This window comes from Megachile rotundata, chromosome 9, assembly GCF_050947335.1.
Source record: "Megachile rotundata isolate GNS110a chromosome 9, iyMegRotu1, whole genome shotgun sequence".
Lineage (NCBI taxonomy): Eukaryota > Metazoa > Arthropoda > Insecta > Hymenoptera > Megachilidae > Megachile > Megachile rotundata.
In genome coordinates, this window is record NC_134991.1 from 9258850 (window position 1) to 9277880 (window position 19031).

A 19031-nucleotide genomic window follows, 5' to 3' on the forward strand; every position below is an offset into this window, starting at 1 on the left:
AGTTGGATTAAATGAATTCTCCTTATACGTTTAAAAAAAATAGTACGTAAATTGTAACTTTTATTTTGTATACATAAAAAGACTTCGTTTTGGGAGTTTACACTTTATTTTAAATAAATTAAGAATTTACATTATCTAACAACTATAACAGGAAATGTATAATATATGTAAAGCTTTTTCATCCCGAATTAATTTTAAATTCTATACTAAGATGGAACATTGATTAATCGCAATGTAGAAACATGACTTAATAATTTCTGTCTCACTCTAAAAATTTTTTCCTTGTTTATTTTTGTTTACGGCTACCTCCACCCGACACTATCGTAAGAATCCTTACAAAGATGTTTAGTACATCCATATACACAGACATGGCGCTGAAACAAAAAGAATACGAAAATATAATTATATACCCATTCATGATACAATTTCATAATAAATTAAATTTCTTACTTATTAACTGGATCATATGGTCTTGGAGCTCCATAGACTGGGTGTGTTTCTGCCCGCTTTATGATTCTTTGTGTATCATACAAAAGAAACATAGAAAATAGTAACAAACCACCATACAAGGACACTGAATATAAGCCGGATCCAAGAGCTGTGGTAGGTGGAAGAAACATTGATCCTACACTGCTTGCGAACACAACTCCTAAGCCAATTGCTAGTGGACCTCCCATATTTAAGAACTTTTCACTTGGTGCACAAACAGCTACTGCTGATAAACCACCAACTACGCCAGCAGTATACCATGCTGCTCTAAGTACCAAAGGTCCTCCCAATAAGTACAAAGGTGCAAGGATTGCTCCAATAGTACCAGTATGAAGTATCCATGCCATTTGTTTGGCACCAAATCCTTCTTTATAAGGAATACTTTGCACCAGAATTCCAGTACCCCACATAGCTGCAAGAGTTAATAAGAATGACATCCATCCTTGGCGCATCATCATATTCATAGCAGCTGGTGAACGCAAACATAATGCTGCTGCTCCTGCAGTGCACAATATAGATCCCCCAACGTACATATATGTACTTCTAATTCTATCTTTTACATACTCTGGCCATATTCTATAAAAAATAATAGTAATAGATTAAGTAATAGATTAGATTTAATTTCTATTATCTAACAAATACCATCCTTGTCACACAAAATGAGATGCAGAAAAAATACAGATTTCATTGATTGTATAACTACAGACTTCACATGCCCTTAACACAATTTTAGTTATATCTACTAAAAAACTTGTGTAACATTATAATCTATTATACTGATATTTGCTGGCTACATTTTGTGCCCTAATCACAAACTCATGTATCTCAAAAGACTCAGGTAGTATGAACGTTAGCCCTCCTATTGTCCCAATGCTATTCTGCAACTCATCTTATTTGACAAGAATAATAATACTAATACTGTTTAAAAGAAAATACTTTGCATAATCCATGGCTCCCATAGATGATGATAAACCTAATCCATAATAACATAATGCACCTAAGCCTATTACTGCGCCACCAGCAAGAGCTCCTTTACCAAGGCTCATTGCTGAAAAAAGGATAGTATAATTATTAGTGCAGGATAAAGGATAAAGATTTTCTCTAATATTTATGGTAACAATAATTTACAGTAGGTTATGATTATGATTGCATCATATTATGTCAATACTTTTGACTAAATTTATACCTGCATCTCCTGCAGGAGCCATAGCTCGTTCCGTAATAGTGGATGATCGAGTACGAGTCGATCGTACATATGAGGTACGTCCATCGTTGGCAAATAACCTTACAGCCTGAATTTTTGAAATCAGAGGTTTTGAATTCACTGGTGCTTTTAGGAAACTAATTAAAGGAGCTGACGAAGCTCCACTTCGACAAACTCTAGCGAGCAACATGTTTGCACGCTATGATCTAAAAATTAAAATATATTATTACAAAACGTAAATAATACATATACGTTTATCAAGTATAAAGAATAATTTTTTACATTGGGACACATAAAATTGTAAACTTTTTTATATTATTTGATAGTTTTTGACATCTAGAATACAATTTGTATTCTTGTATATTTGATAAAACAAAAGTTAACAATTTTATATGCTTCAAAGTAAAGTTTAGCCAATAATTTTAAATTACATGTGGTTTTGAATAATTCAAACCATTTCTAAGAAATTTAAATGATTCTACAATTCAACGGTTCTACAAATTCAAAATGTCATACCAGGTTTCGACAAAAAATTTTCGTGATTACTCACTGATGCAATAAGACTGCAATTATTCTCGATCAATCGACAGAACTGAGGTTTTGACAATTGCACAAATAATACGTACTAGGAAAAATTCTTGGAAGCTGCTTGCGATCGAAGTGCTATCTGCCGTAGAAAGCAGATATTAAAATGCAATATTCGTGTTTTCTTCCTTCATGGAAGATGGCACTCGGCGGCTTGACTGAATCTTTTTCGCTAATAGATTTCCCCCTAGTTCCTATATCTCACTTCTTGATCATATACAAAGGGGACAAAAATATATGGATATAGAAAGAAATGAAGACTTGAACAAGTGCACAAATAAAAGAACACTGGGTATGCACACAGATATTATGATCGTCTTGCGCTCTGTTTTTAGTTATAAACCATACTCGAACCAATCAAATTAAACATGTGTAAAATGAATGAAAACTTTTTCTCTGAATAATATATTCCGAAAATATACAATAAATTTAAAAAATTGTATTATTTTACAGTAGTTAATTATGTTCTTTTTATTCATCAGTTTCAATAAACACTTGTAAATAAAATGTCTTCTTTCCCCCCAAAGTAGCAATCTCATTCTGAAAACCAAAACTATGAATAACAAAGAGAAATAAATTTGAATAACATACATACTATTATTTTCTATTTTATTTCAACTATTTTATTTATTTAAATGTTTAATTTATTGTAATCAATGTAATATATTCTATAAAAGTATTATTCTCATCGAACTAAACAGAATATTCCTAGGACCGAATACAAAATTCTAAAATACAACAACATGAATTACGACAGAACATTATAATCATACACTTATAAAATATGTTTTAATTAAATCTGAATAAATAAAAATAAAATATAAAATATTTATTAATTCATATGTAAAACATTTATAATTAATAATTCCCATATCCTCTTAAATGTGGCAATATTGCATTTACATCCATTAACCAATCAAGTAAATTGTTACTAATCGAACTAACCAATCGCAACTTCAGGAAATAGCACTTTGAATATACCGGATATGACGATGCGTGGTGGGGGAAGTTCCTCTAGTACGTCTTCTACTTGGCGACTTCATCCTCTTTGCTGTTGGACGCCATAGTGAACACTTCGTCGGAAAGAACGATCGAGAGCAAGTTGAGCTCTTCGTTTTTGAAGATCTCGGCTTTTATTCCTCGATAACTTGGACGCACAGAAGATAATCTTGAGCGAACGATGGCGGGAGCCGAGTCGCCAAACGTAAAAACAGAATCTCAAAATGCAGCTGCGGAAAATAGTAATGAAAATCCACGAGAACGCAATCCACCCGGCGGTGGTGGCGGCGGCGGCGGCGGCGGAGGCGGTGGAGGCGGCGGCGGTGGCGGCGGTGGAAACCGCGGACCGCGTGGTCGAAAAGCCGGTACACGATTTTCTGGAGGACGTGGAGGCGGAATGGGCGGTGGAAACAGAAATAACGATGGACCGGTAAGAATTTTACAAGTTTACTTTTGTAGTTTACCACATTTCGGAAGTTCTTTATTCCCCTTTGTACCGCCATATTTGCTTCAAAATAATGCGTAATACTTGCCGATTATAAATTCCTGTGTTTCTAACTTCCAAAATACCTCATTTTGTATGAAAATTTTGATTATTTCAATGTTACATATAAATTCATGATTACGATGGTAAAAAGAAGAAAAGAACGTATTGTAGGTACAGGAATATAATGTTCGGCAATGTATAGTATGTAACTATACGTAACTATACGTATTATTTATGTAGTTGTTATATTGTTACTATAAGTTAGAAAATATGTATAAAATTGAAGCAATAAAGTATTCAAAATTAAGTTTCATGTGAAGAGAAAAAAAATATTTCTTCATAAGGACTTAATTTTATATTTGATGCTACATTAATTCATATATAGTACCAGGTCAGATATATCGATTTTACGTGTGTACTGATTACAAAATGGCGCGCATTAAAACTAAGATGGTGGATAGGTATTCTTGGTTTCCGAACACGTGCTTAAAACAGTTTTACTTATAAATATGATGAATGTTTTCATATATACCTTTATCATTATGTAATAAACTGTTTATTTTTTAACTAAGTCATTTAATTAGATAATGGTTATCTTTACTACCAGTTCTAAAGCTTCGCTAACTGAGCTTATCTTGTAAAGTACCTAAAATAAATGAACATCGTGGGTAAAATAAATATACTAAAGTGAATTGTACATTTCTCACTTACATTCATTAGGAAAAAATAAAAAATATTCGATATTTTTTGAAACTTTTATGTCCCATGATAGCAATTTTCGATAACGAGCTTCGAAATATTTTTTGCGTGCAAAGTCCTTCATGAAGGCCGACCTTGCATAGAAATAGAAATACTAATTAATAAAGGTGCTGTTATTGATTATCGATAAATTGCCTATATTGTAATGATATATTTTTCTTCAAATTCTTAATACCTTGAAATCATTTTGATTAATAATTTAATCATTTCATATGATTAATCTCCATGAGAAACATGAAGCCAACTAGCTGAACATTTCATAGAGATAATAGTATAAAAAGCAGGATATGAAATCTTTTCATATGTAGTCGAAAACATGTTTTTTTTTTTCATGACCCTGCTACAAAGTATCAAGGCTAATGGAAGTGATAACGGTTGAATGCAATTATTACTCATACGATTTTCATAATATTATTCATTATATTATTTTATTATTCAAATTTATTTGTGTTTAAACTTCAAACTTAATTTGAGCCAATTTTATCTATAACTTTATCATTGGATTTATTTAATCTTGTTTAAATTTTAAATTTAATTAAAAGGTTTATAATAAGTCTGTGATTCTGAATTCTTTTTTAAGCCTGCACTGATGTTTATTTATATTTGTGAATATGTACCACCATTTTATCTAAAAACATTTTTATCTTTATTTCTATTTATGTCATCGAACCAAGGACAAATTTTTCTGAGATCTTTGATTATGCTTTTAATGAAAACTATTTAAAGCAGACTAATATTAAATAATTTTAAACATTCGATATAAAATAACTTTTAATTCAGTTGAAGCTGATAATAAATTTTAATTATTACGCTCTACATTTTATAAAGATTTCATTATCAAAGATTAAGAATTTGTATCACATTAGTAACTTAGAAATTTCTGAATAGAAGAAACCATTGCAGATGAAAATGAGCGACTCCATGGACGGAGGCATGGATAATACTATGAATGAAGGAATGGGTGGTGGAATGGGAATGGGACGCGGCGGCGGAATGCGTGGCGGTAGAGGTGGCCGCGGAGGTGGTGACCGAAACATAGGAAATCGTTCACAAGATGTAAGTAATATTTCCCATTGTTACATTAGTATTTTGAATTATGATTAAAATGTATTTATTTAAATACCTTTTATGTGCATTAGGATCGTTTAATGGAACGTATTATGGCTATTAGTGGGCCAACTCACGATTTACCACCCCAAGAAACTACAGAAAAGAAATTCAGTGGTCGCAATCGTTTGTACATTGGAAACTTAACAAATGACGTTACAGAGGAAGAGATTCAACAGATGTTCCAACAGTATGGAGAAATATCGGAACTGTTTGTTAATAAGGAGAAAAATTTTGCATTTCTCAGGATGGTAAGTTTAATATTAATAATCATATGCTATAATTTTTTAAATATTCCGATGTGGTCAAGTGGAGTGTAATCCTTTCATTTTTTAAATCACATTTTATATTTTGTGCTGTTTGAGTTTAAATAACATTTGATTATGTAATAAAATATAAGTTGAAACGTGTATGCGATGTAAACGTATGTGTAAAAATATCTATAACATTATTGACAAACAGTATACAATTAACTTCGTTGAATATAATATTACACTCCACCAAAATATCGCTGTGTTAAACAAATGATTAAAATAGTTACCGATTGATAAAAGATGATAATATCTATAATGGCTGCTTTTTTATAAGTATGATAAGTTATTGCTTTATACATAATATTTATGTAATATTAAAATATATTTCTAAAATACGATCAATATGTGTAGGATTACAGGGTAAATGCTGAAAAAGCAAAACATGAATTAGATGGTACAATGCGTAAAGGACGTGCATTGAAAGTACGTTTTGCGCCTCATTCGTCCACAATTAAAATTAAGAATCTTACACCTTGGATTTCAAATGAATTACTTGAAAGAGCGTTCAGTGTTTTTGGAGAAATCGAACGTGCGATAGTCATAGTGGATGATAGAGGAAAATCTACTGGAGAAGGAATTGTAGAATTCTGCAGAAAACCATCAGCCCAACTCGCGTTAAGAAAATGTACAGAAGGATGTTATTTCTTGACTGCGTAAGTTTCCATTGTAAATGAAAATCTTGTTTACCCCAACGCCACGCTTATTTGATGTTTAAGTAATCAATAAGTGCCTATATTAATATAATTGGGGGAGAGAAATAAGTTCCTATAGGAAGCATGATGCAGTAATTATCTGTGTTGTGTGCCAATCACTTGGAATACAAAACTTCCTATTTTATAATAATATTAATAACATTATTTTAAGTACTCAAGTAAAATGTGGTTTTTACAGTTCCCTGCGCCCTGTGGTAGTTGAGCCATTTGAGCAACAAGATGATGTAGATGGATATCCGGATAAAAATTTACCTCGGAAAAATCCGGAGTTCTTTAAAGCTCGTGATATTGGTCCAAGATTTGCACAAATAGGCAGTTTTGAACACGAATATGGAACAAGATGGAAACAACTTCATGAACTGTATAAACAAAAGGAAGAAGCATTAAAAAGGGAAATGGCAATGGAAGAAGAAAAATTGGAAGCTCAAATGGAATTTGCACGTTATGAACATGAAACTGAATTATTAAGAGAACGTAAGTAATAAATACTATCGAATGATTATACAATAATTCAAATGTGAATATATTTTTATAAACCAATATGTTCTGTTATAGAACTGCGTATGCGTGAAGCGGATCGTGAGAGGCAGAAACGTGAATGGGAGATGAAAGAAAGACAAGCAGAGGAACAAAGAACACGCGAAGAGGAATTACGCAGAAGACAGCAAGAAGAAATGGCAATGCGTATAAGGAGACAAGAAGAGGAATTACATAGGCGCCAACAAGAAAATAACTTATTCATGCAGGTAATTGATTCATACATTAATTTCTATAATAAAATATTATAGAATTTCTATAATATTAATATTTACAACTTCAATATTTTCATACTACGCGGATGCGTTGTGTTTTCTGTCATCGATACAGTGTTACAAGCCTTATAGCCAAATTTAATATTCTATACAAGATTGGTTAATAATTTTGTCATATAAATCTCCGTTTTTTTCTTTTTTATTTAATTATTACAGTAATAAGAAGAGCATACTATGTTGACATACCGTTTATAATTTCTAATTATCAGTAGATTCATGTTTCTTAATAATGCTTAGGGCTATGTTCCTTTTATATTTAAGGAGCAAGCAATGAGAGGAGGTGGTGGAGGTGGACTAGGAGGAAAAAATTACGATTCCGTTAGTAATAGTGATCGTGATGGATATGGTCAATCCGATGGTAAGTTTTTAAACATTAATAACAATACAAACAATGTAAATTGAATTGTATATCTTTTCAATTTTGAAAATTGTAGGTTTATATTTTGCATGTATTGTATATTTCTAAAGATTTTGAGTACATATTATTGATTACCATATGGATCGTTGAATTGCGGAAAATATCTTTATTAAAGTAGACGAATGAAACAGTTTTTAACATTAAACTGTATTTTATTCCAGGTGGAAGCAGTATGCCAGTGGTAATGTATCCCATTAATTTATTATTTCACTTATCTTTTTTTTACCAAAACATTTATTTTATTTCAATATGTTTAAGTTCCATTTTTTTTAGTTACATGCGTATTTTTATCTATAGTGGTATTATGAAAAAAACTGTTACATATGCGGGAATTTTTTCTTAGAAAAATTGAACTGTGTTCTTGCATGACAAAAGAACCAGTACTGTTAGTGAAATCTTGCGAAAAATGTGCTGAAAAACTTTATGAATATTCCCACGAAGCATGCCTTCCAATATAGCAGAGTTCTAATGTCTGCAACAATGCCAATTTTATTGACGTATACATAATTTTAATGCAATGTATTTTGTATGACTAATTCAATTTTAATTAATTGGCTATAACATGTGGAGGAGTCAATGGGCACATATTTTAAATTTTATATTTGGTAGGGGGTTATTTTTTCATTGATATTATAACATAAGCAGAAGTTACATATTACAATGCGCAATTTTCCGTCTTAACGGAAATAGCATACTGTATTCGATTCTAGATGCAGTTATAATGTGTTCAGGTGGTGATGTATTATTGCATTATTCCGCCTGCGTAATGTTTTTTCTATCTCCATTGTTCTTAAACCGAATGAGACTTCATAAAAATTTCTCTAAATAATTATTTCCTCTTAAAAAGGGTATTACACATTCGACTATCTTTCCAATATTTATTGGAAAATATCCAAAACACTTGATGGACAATTGTTCTCATCGTTGTCTAATCTCACTCATGGAAGAATTATATTTCTGCATAATAGAAAGATATATAAAATTTGACCCAATTGTTCAAGCGCGCTATACGTTGATATATCAACGGCACATATTTGGAATTTTCTTATCAATATCTTATACTTCAAAATTAGATAAGATATGCAAGGAGTTAGATAGGCAGGTTGTGTCTCGTTTGCCATACATAAATTCTTCATCTTCCAAATGTACTGAATTAACAGTACATGCATTTCTTATGAATAGGAATTGTTTATTTCTACTGCCCTACATACTAATTTTTAAATACAAAACTTATCCTATAAAATAATATTACAATAAACAGTAATACAGAATTTACGCAAATACTTGGAAGAAATTACTTCTGTTAATAATATGCCATTTATGCTTACCTCTAAAATAAATTTTCTGTATGTATTAAGTACGTGACAAAATAATGAAGTACTTATATATTAATTATTATAAAAAAGGCCTTATAAATGATATGAAACCTACACAATTTTTCCAAATACTCCGCGGAGTATTATTTGGGCACGTACCGATGGAAACTTACTATCAAAATTGTATTAAACTTAGCCACATTGGTCTCTCCATATGCTTGCAGACAGGAGGCTCTGCCCTCTATTTTCTCTAGTTGCATTAATGATTAGGTATATTGCTTACTATGGAACTACTACCAGAATTTCTTTCCATGAATGAACAATTTTAAATATTCAAATTAAAATTAGTATTTTCTGTTTCGTTTTTGGAATATCATTTATTAATGTATATAGTTCCATAGTAATCATTTGATATTTATTAACCAACAAATGCCCAACTGTATAAATAATTAACTATGATTAGCTATATTCAGAAACTATTATGAATTAATCTGTGCAATATTATTCTAAATATATTTAAGAATAGAATATTTTAAGTGTAGTTTCCGAGTATAGCAATATCATTTTTAATTTTTCAGATATAATCAAACTTGAAAAAATATTTGAGTGGGAAAAGCCATTAAAAATACATTTATTACATATATACACATTTCTGTTGTATAATTATTGAGAAAAGTTTGCTTAGAGACCTTGATCACGCCTCTTTGCTGCTTGCATCAATATTTAAACTGCAGAATTGTGATAAGTTGTAATACTTCCCCTATTTCTCAGAAAATGAAACAATTTTTCTATATCAACACCACTGAAGAATTGTACATATTAATCTAGCTCTTACATGTTTTAAATTGTGTTTTTAAGCGTTTTCATTTCGGGCTTTTCGGATGTGAAAATATAGGGTTGAAAAATTATTTCGTTCTTTAGACATGTTTATATACAGATTTTATATGTATATAAGTATTTGAAATAGCATGTATATTGAATACTATTTAGCAAGACTCTACATTTTTTGATAGAAAAATTGATATAACCTTTACAAATTGAAATCATAACTTTGCATAATTTAAAATATTTAATACTTTAATGCATTGTACTAGTACGGAGATTCCCAAACTTTAGAATTTTGGGACTTGGGAATTTAGAACTTTAGACTGTTGGGACTGTGGGGTATTGAGTCTTCAGAATGTCGGAATTTTTAAATTTTAGTATTTTGGTACTAGAAATTTGGACCTCTAAGACTTGGATTTTGGAATTTTAGAATGTTTACGACTTTGAACTTTAGGTGCTCTTGGGGCTTTAGAATTTTAGAACACAGGACTTCGAAACTTTAGAATTTTTCAAGCTTGGAGTTTTGGAATATGGAAATTTTAAAACTACCATACTTCGAAATTATCGGATTCCGTGACCTTTGAAAATAATTTACTACAAACGAGTATGTCCTGGAAAATTATTTTCCAAAGTAGATCTAGGTACATACGAGTTTGAGAAGCCCTGTACTAGTAAACAATTTAACATCTATACGTATGTATCTTACGTTCCATAGGTAGTAACTAATTATATAATTTTTAGGGTTCTTGAAATTTAATATATAACATAAAAAACTGATACGACGGATTTAGAAGGCAGGTCCATAAAACTTTCAGCATACTTTAAGAACACCTGTTACTCTAACTTATATCAATAAACGTCACAATTTAGTCATAAACTATCATCATTAATCTGTGTTGGGCATTTGCTTGGTCTAATATGGTTAATCGATGTCGAGAACACGACACATATTTCTGAAAGCTATATAACAATTATATTCGTATGTGATTTGTTTTAGCGCGTGTATTATTCACGCATTCAATTCTACTAATGTTGTACGTGCAAACAACATCTAACATTGTGTTTTCCCCTTTCTTTTCTATGTGATTTGACGAAAATTGACGATGACCTGTGCTGCTGTCAAACGTGGATGGTCGCCCTGAACTGTGAAATGTATTTATGGTACATCCAAAATCTACAAAACATCATTGTTCACCGTTTAAACGGGAAATCATGTTGGCATTCACTTCAATGATTATCGGACATACTTTCGACTACTCTGATTTTAAACGACCGCTTTTGAAATTTTACGCACATCACGATCTCGACCTATTCTGATACTGGTTAGGATCCAAAGTCTTTCATGGATGCATATAACAGTATGGATCGCGGTAGCCGAGGGGGTTACAATGACGATCGTGGTCAAATAATGGATTTGATGGATATGAGGGTTGATATGGGTAACATGGGTGGCGGTCGTGGAGGTAGTGGCGGTAGTGGTCGTTGGCAAGGTGGAGGTGATCGAAATCGTCAGGATGATTATCCTAATAAGAGAAGACGTTACTAAATTGTCGCAGTATTATAACAAACTTTTTTTTAACTGTCGAAAAAGAACGTTTTCCGATAGTTCGCATTATATTCTTCAATCATTTTTCCAACATTTGCTATCGATCATCTTTCACGTTTTATATCATAGGGAAAAAGAAAATACTAGCAAGAACGAAAAGGGCGTAGTATTTGTGAACGATTTTATATATTTCATATTAGGTCATGATTTCATGTAATCATGAATCGCTTTACTGATAAGAAATTACTGTATTCTATACAGTTTTTAAGTTATCAGAGCATTAACGAACTTTACAAGCACAATGAAAGGGAGACATGTTTTGAAATTATTACTGATACTGATAAATTTGATACATTGACGAATTCTTATATATATTTTTTTTGCTTTTCTTTTTTGAAATATATGCTTGTACGAAAGTAGGATACCGTTAATGTTGACAATTCACAACACATTCATATCATTTATCGACTTCTAACTATAAGGAACAATATTGAATATCGTATGCCTTTTTTATTTCCTAGAGACTGTTCTTCTCTAAGAAAAAGAAATGCATTATTAACACAGAAGAACTGAAGTTTGAGTTTAAGATGTTACTTTATGTTAATGTACGATAATGTAGAAACGAGGTATATTCATTGTCAATTAATATTTTAAATAAAAGAAAAGATAACATGAGAATTTTATTTCATGGGGAAAAATTGTAAATATTTAAGAGCAAAATAATATTAGTTTTCGTCACTATTGTATCGTCATGCTACCATTATTAATTTTGTCATTCGTTGATTCAGTAGTTTTCCAAGTTGAAAATAACTATATTATATTCCGATCACACCTTTAGCTTTGTATTTTACGAGAAAATATTAAATTAGTTTATAAGTAAGGATGCATTGATGACTGAAATTGACGTCAGTCATTCCACGATAATCTTTCTATAAGACGAGAAATTGCATTAGGTGTATTTAAAGCCTGTGCAGACAGTTTTAGCTAAAGTGTATTATTGGTACTCTTACGTACATGATCTTAAGTTAACGATGGTATAATATTCATCATGAGAACAGTATGCAATTTTTGCATTACTTCAAGCTTTATAAAAGTAATTGTGTTAGAATAAGACGTATATCAGCAGAATGATCTGCAATTGTGCTACTCAAACTTTGTGAAGGAACTTAACTGACAAGAAGTAATTTTATGAATAAAGGTCTATATATATCCATATATAGGAACTATTTATTTAATAATCAATCTTCAAACGCTCTGTGCCACTCACAAATATGTATACTTGAAGGATAATGCGAAAACTTATGCTTTTTATTACCTTAAAAATTGTGTACCCAATGAAAACTAATGAAAATACTGGACCTTAGGTACCCATTATACTTCTACAGACATATAACTGAATTTATTCAAATTCAGTGTGGGATTAAATATTTCACGCTAAAACAACAGACTTTTCTGCGATATCGCGGACCAAAATGTTACTAACTACTGTAGGATGACTGCACTTACTAAACTTGATACAGAAGTTTTGATATATTCTTATCATTTGTAATATGCTAAACTTAATTTTTTTATAGCTTCTTAGTGGGAATGATTTAAAGCTATACTTGAAGTATTAGACAAATTAATTCCCATTTATATAACATACATATATTGTCATTCTACATACTCTGATTTATTGGGGAGAATTGAATACAAATTGGTTAAACTTTATGCGTGTAAAGTAATGACATACTGGATTGAAATCTTAGACATTCAAATGCTTTTGAAATACAAAGGCTCTGGTGATGATACACGTTCTGGGTATAAACTGAATGAAAGTGTTTTTATAACAAAATTTTTTTTCAAATTTTGTATCAAGCGGTGTGACCTTATATTTTAAAATAAAACAAAAACGGAAAGATTAGTTACTACATTATTAGCAGAAAATTAATTTTTGTATTAATTTTTTGTTAATGCAATAACTAATCTTTGAAATTAGCTTCGATATTAACTTAATTCTCTGTTATTAACATACTTGCAGCTAGCAGTTTTTTCACAACTTCTCATTGCCACAGACTTTTTTGGGACACAGAAAGTGGTATGCTTCATGTTAAAATATCAGACTGCTATCCCTAGAGCTCCAACCACAGCCATATAATAAGATTCTATTATATAAGTCTGAGTTGGTGTTATAGGACAGTTACTAAGAGTAAACTAATTGTTTGGAGATTTGGGCTGTTTGCTATGTTCTGCCCCAGCCTCTTGAGCCCCTAATGCAAGTAAATAGCGAGGTTCATATAGGTTTATATAACTCATAAGTGACCTGAGATACACTATAAAGCAATGTAAAGTTCTGACTGCTGCAAATGTGTCAATATCAGTTCTCTAAAATAGTGAAACTTTTGCAGTAAGAGAATTATTTAAAAAATTGTATATAGTATATTGCAAGTGCAAATATTTCAAAAATATGTTCCTGATGAACTGACATTCTTAATACCCTTAAATAAGTTTCTTAGGAAAAATGAATGAATTGTGTGCACAGTTCATTAATGGAGTAAATTCTGTTTTCAATTGAAATAGGTATTAAAATGTATTCGGTCTGAAATGGAAACTCTACAGTATCAAAAAATATTTTTATATTTTATACAAGTTTTTTAGTTTCAAGTACACATGTTTCTTTTCAGGAATTGTTTAACACAGTAGACCTTACACAGTGTGCACTTCTTTTTATGTCTATGATTATATTTATTTTTGAATGCAATTTGATAAACATAATTTTGTTAAAAGTATATTTTTCATTCTGTTTCATTAATTTTGTGTACATATATTTTCTCAGAAAAAACTGTATCTGACTATGAATCTAAAGCAGATATAAGAATATTTTGATAAGACTGAACTTCTCGCATTACTCTTCAACATATTCTATCTAATCTTACTCTACCAATCCTAATTTCTCTTTTTTTTTTTACGAATTCTCATGAAAATTCCAATCCCAATTATTAAAGACGACTCATCCTATAATTACTGTGTGCCTGTAATGTAGATATTTGTAATGATTAGTATTTCCTAACAAAACTTATATATCATAAATTATATTTAACACTAGGTTTCAAGGAGACACAATTTACCATTCACCGAATGAAATTCAATCCTTAAAATAGGATTAGATGAAATATCATTCAGTGAATACTTCCCAAATATATGTAACAAAATGGCTGCATTATTTTAATTAACGCACATACGTGCGTTTAAAAGAAAAAATGCTCAACGAATCAAGAATCTTTAATTACTCTTAACAATCGTTAAATTGATTGTAAGAGGAATCATAATTTGATTGAATGCCTTTTGAGCATTTCTATGGACAAATTGTGTGGGATATATAGACACGAATTCTAACGATAAAAGTATCCATCTTGTTTCTCGAAGAAAACGACTACATGTTCGAGTGTACGCGGTTGATTACAATCGCGAACTAACGAACAATCTAAAGCAAATGTTATTAATCAAGAGAATCTTTTAACGGAGGAGAGACACAGCAATCACAAGATAGGCTTACTTACTTGAAACTACTAGTCAATGAATCTACTGGTATCGAGGTGAGTAGATTTTGTAAAACTGTTATTATGCGTAACTCTATTTTAATCTTCGGGTGGGACATTTATGCAAGCATATGGTAAAGATTACAAAAGAAAACTGAATTTTTACTTTGATTTCTATTAACATACATTTCTTTAATAACGATCGCTGAAATACTCTGATTTTCTCAGGTAAAGCGGAGGAGTCTCGCTATATGGCCGTGAACAAGTCTATAAGGACAGCAAACATGTACAGAATGATATAAATGGAACTTATTTCGTACTCAATCGTTGAAGTCCTGCTATCGAATATGTGGAAGTCTACAAATTCAAAAATTTTTTGTGAAAAAAAATTGAAATTCCTAAATTTCAGAATATCAAAATTTATAACTGTGAAGTATCTAAATTTCAATTTTTTAATTTGACAATCTCTTGACTAGGAAATTTGTGAATTTGAAATTACTACAATTACAAATTTTAAATACTTAATTCTCAAATTTGAAGAACTGAAAAAATTCAAATTTCTAAATTTGAAAGTCTGTAACTTGTAAATTTATAAATCTAAATGAGAACTTGTACCACGGGCCATATAAAAAGGAGTGACTCATATCAAGTCTGTACCATGTTTGATTATGTTTCATTATCTGATAACAGATATTTTTGGTTATTTCTGAAAATAACATTTGCAAAATTGTTAAATAAATATTTTCATTTATAATCTTTACCAATGAAATTGAATTTATCTGTAACATTGTGAAGCTTCGAAATATTCATGAAAATGTTAGAAATTACAATCTGAAATGATTTATTTTGTTAACTATATTTGGTTTAGTTCGACTCTGCATTTGGACTTGGATAATACCGTACTATGATGCAAACCTTTGATTACTTGAATCCATAGGAGTTTAATACTTGAGTGAAATTTTTCCAGCCTAGACCGTATTTTTACCTATGACAACCAAACTTATATTTACGTACGAATTTTAGCAAACGGTTGTCAAGGTTCATTATTTAAATCTAGGCTGATGTAACTAATTACTATTGCAACAACCAAACCTTAAGACACTGTTGATGTTTTACTTGATTTCTGGGTGGTAACATGTATGATTTATGTGTAATTGAAAATACTATACGTATTTAATTCCTACAAAATAATGTTGAACAACTCTTAGTAATCAACTGAAGAATAGGTTGATAATGCTCCATGAATGGGCAATTTGAAAAATACATTTTGTATTCAGAGGAGATTATACAAATGTGCTTTTACAATACATTTTTTTACATACAAAAATGTAGTTTAATACTGTGAGACATTTTTCCTGAGCACTTATGTACAAATAAATATGTAGAACGAATGTTTAACAAAAAGTATTAGTTATTAGAAGAACTTTTTTTGTATTGTAAATTGCACCATATTTTTATGTTTCATTATATATACTTTTGAAGCTTAAAATTCTGAAGAAGTTTCTGACAATAATATACCTGTTATCAAATTTATTTAACAGATAATACTAGTTCAGCTTATATATTAAACGTATTAAATTGCCAATTTCTAAATTAAATATTAAAAATGCAAGTACACTGGGTTCTCGTGCACAATATTTATGTCAATTTTTATGTTTACAGATGCTCATACCTGTTGTTGGTTGAAGAAGAATCTTGAACTTGCCATGAGGTGAAAAAGTAAGCTGAATTCATCTTATTTAAAAAATTATAATATAAAATCTGAAAAATATTATAACTCTGTGTTGTGATGACAACCTTACTCATTTTGAATTATGTGATAAATAACAATAGTCCCAACGTACTGAGTCTATAATTTTTATACTAGTTATATGATGAAAATTTCATGTATTATTTTTCTTATACAAATTTTTATTTACAGCTTTGTAATCACAGCCAGTCTGCAGGATATGGCTACATGAAGAGCAATGGTATGCGTGGAAGGCCATGTGAAAAATAGTAAGGTGTGTTTCACTTCTTTTTCACTACTAAACGTAATGTAGAACATTGATGGGCAGCTATGCAAGGATATCGACGATTTTATTGTCACAAATAGGCGAGTAGAAATAGAAAATTGTTGCAATTGGTAATATAAAGAGTTAGTATAAATTTGAAAATGTCTCAATTTCAAAATTGAGAAATCTATAAATTCACTAGTTTATAGTTCTGGAAGTTTGTAAATATGGCATTGTTAAAATTTCTAAATTTGATAATTCGTAAGTCGAGTATTTGAGAATCAAAAATGAGTAAATTTATCCTCAACGGATAACTTGAATTACTGTCCATCAGTAATTATTAAGAATATCCTAAGATGACAATTAGCTAAATAAGGAGAAATTTCAATGACTGTCCCAACGTGTACTGAGTTCATTCATTTAAATATCCTTGGTTACTTATCTAACGTATAAAGTATTAACAAATTATTTACTTTTCAGGAGAGAAATTCGTAGGAGTTAATAGACTGAAAAGGCGATCACTTAATTATGTCATCCGAAAAAGTGGAGCGTTTATAGATATCTGATTTAAAACTTTTAAAAACATCGTTTGAATTTTAAATGACTTCATATCTTAATATTAAACAACATAAATCAGATATCTAATTGCACATATTCCTAATTGGACCTATTTCAATGGATTTGCCATTTTAAGGTAATATATTAATTTAAAAATTTTGTATACTTTATAAAAATGATCAAACCAATTTTAATGATGATTCTCTTTCGGGGCTGAGTTGTTATGACGAAGCTTTAAAAATTCCAACGTGTACCATTTTTACTGAGATTAATAAATATTTACATAAGTATAATTTTATTATGTAAGCAGTTGGTAATCGAATTTTGTATTGTTTTTGTAGGAACTTCGGACATTACAAAATGGGGACACTTCACTTCCAACTTCCGATTTGAAGGTGATTGTTCATTAGATTCGCGCATTAATACATTTTCGTTACTAATAATGTGAATAATAATAAGAAGAATATGTAACACATTAATAACATGTAATAACATATTTAACTATTCATTTTGTATGATGATATTTTTGGCTAGAGTTCTGACTAAAGATGACAAATTTTTGTTCGAATACCCTGACGCTTCAAATGTACAAAATATGAAAGTTATGGAAATAATATTTTGTAAACAGTGTTTTTTCTGTTGCAGTTTTGTGACGTCAATTTGCCGAATAATTCACGTCTTAATAAATTATAATATTAAGTGACGTAGTAAACGATTTTATTTAGTTATATTAATTATATTTAAAAAGCATTATTGTATTTTGTATTATACGTATAAGAAAATATATAACGAATATGTATATAATTTATCAAATGTAAATTTACCATCATTTTTAATACATTAAATCATCTATTTATGTTATGGTAATATTTATTCCTAATTTTTTATTTAAATAAATCACAATAATTTTCTAAAAATAAATTCTTATAATTAATATCGAATATTGTAAATTCGCAAAATATTCCTAATTCTCCTTTCATAAAACTAATAACATAGAAAAATATTATTTATTTACATAAGTAACGGAAATAAGAATATTATTTGAAGAACCTAACTATCCAGTACATGCGAATTTTTATATGCAAATCAATTTTCTTCTATAGTTCATGAACAATTAACATTTTATATACAAGCATAACGTGGAATGTTTATTGTTCAAATATTGAGACAATTTTTGTAATAGAAATTATTATCGTTAAAGTATTCAGTTAAGTGTACAATTTTTAATAATCATTCTTTTTTCAATTTGTTCTTACTAATTACTTCCCGCGTAGTATTAATAGAAATTTACAATATTTAGAATTAAAATTTGGGTACTTCCTACAGTATATGCTGTATTAATTCGTTCGTATATTTTAATAATTAATGTGAAAACATAAGAATTATT

The 19031-nt window shown here is 30.0% G+C and overlaps 2 protein-coding genes across 16 annotated transcripts; one reads left to right on the forward strand and one right to left on the reverse strand.

The window, feature by feature from the left end:
- Positions 1 to 87: 87 nt before the first annotated feature.
- Positions 88 to 2431, reverse strand: LOC100879903 (growth hormone-inducible transmembrane protein). 3 transcript variants are annotated; one of them, XM_012292568.2, is made up of 5 exons: positions 2320 to 2431; positions 1676 to 1899; positions 1426 to 1537; positions 451 to 1065; positions 88 to 374 (listed from the first exon to the last, which is right to left on the reverse strand). In XM_012292568.2, exons 2-5 carry the CDS (start codon positions 1881 to 1883, stop codon positions 287 to 289), a joined length of 1023 nt encoding a protein of 340 aa, XP_012147958.2. In that variant the 5' UTR covers positions 1884 to 1899; positions 2320 to 2431; the 3' UTR covers positions 88 to 286. The 3 variants fall into 3 exon arrangements, with proteins under 3 accessions (XP_012147958.2, XP_012147957.2, XP_003706375.2); XM_012292567.2 differs by having other exon boundaries at positions 2244 to 2401; XM_003706327.3 differs by having other exon boundaries at positions 2210 to 2369.
- An 874-nt stretch (positions 2432 to 3305) lies between these two features.
- On the forward strand, positions 3306 to 18511 carry LOC100880127 (hrp65 protein). Of its 13 annotated transcripts, none has more exons than XR_013039341.1 (12): positions 3307 to 3707; positions 5412 to 5579; positions 5663 to 5881; positions 6296 to 6597; positions 6836 to 7131; positions 7213 to 7403; positions 7707 to 7827; positions 8049 to 8068; positions 16755 to 16811; positions 17014 to 17095; positions 17567 to 17780; positions 17986 to 18511. XR_013039341.1 is itself a non-coding variant. In XM_076535594.1 (9 exons), the coding sequence occupies exons 1-9, from the start codon at positions 3459 to 3461 to the stop codon at positions 11572 to 11574; spliced, it is 1782 nt and encodes a 593-aa protein (XP_076391709.1). In that variant the 5' UTR covers positions 3306 to 3458; the 3' UTR covers positions 11575 to 12789. The 13 variants fall into 13 exon arrangements, 7 of the variants coding, with proteins under 7 accessions (XP_076391709.1, XP_076391708.1, XP_012147960.2 ...); XR_013039344.1 differs by having other exon boundaries at positions 7731 to 7827; XR_013039339.1 differs by lacking the exon at positions 8049 to 8068 and having other exon boundaries at positions 3306 to 3707.
- Positions 18512 to 19031: the final 520 nt, after the last annotated feature.

Excerpts from the sequence above, each read along its gene's own strand:
- LOC100879903 (XM_012292568.2), bottom strand. The coding sequence starts at position 1,883 with ATGTTGCTCGCTAGAGTTTGTCGAAGTGGAGCTTCGTCAGCTCCTTTA. Across the intron at positions 1,066-1,425 it reads GGAGCCATGGATTATGCAAA|AATATGGCCAGAGTATGTAA; the intron begins GTATTTTCTTTT and ends TATTTTTTATAG. Across the intron at positions 375-450 it reads CCATATGATCCAGTTAATAA|CGCCATGTCTGTGTATATGG; the intron begins GTAAGAAATTTA and ends TTTTTGTTTCAG.
- LOC100880127 (XM_076535593.1), top strand. The coding sequence starts at position 3,459 with ATGGCGGGAGCCGAGTCGCCAAACGTAAAAACAGAATCTCAAAATGCA. Across the intron at positions 5,882-6,295 it reads ATTTTGCATTTCTCAGGATG|GATTACAGGGTAAATGCTGA; the intron begins GTAAGTTTAATA and ends CAATATGTGTAG. Across the intron at positions 7,404-7,706 it reads AAAATAACTTATTCATGCAG|GGCTATGTTCCTTTTATATT; the intron begins GTAATTGATTCA and ends AATAATGCTTAG.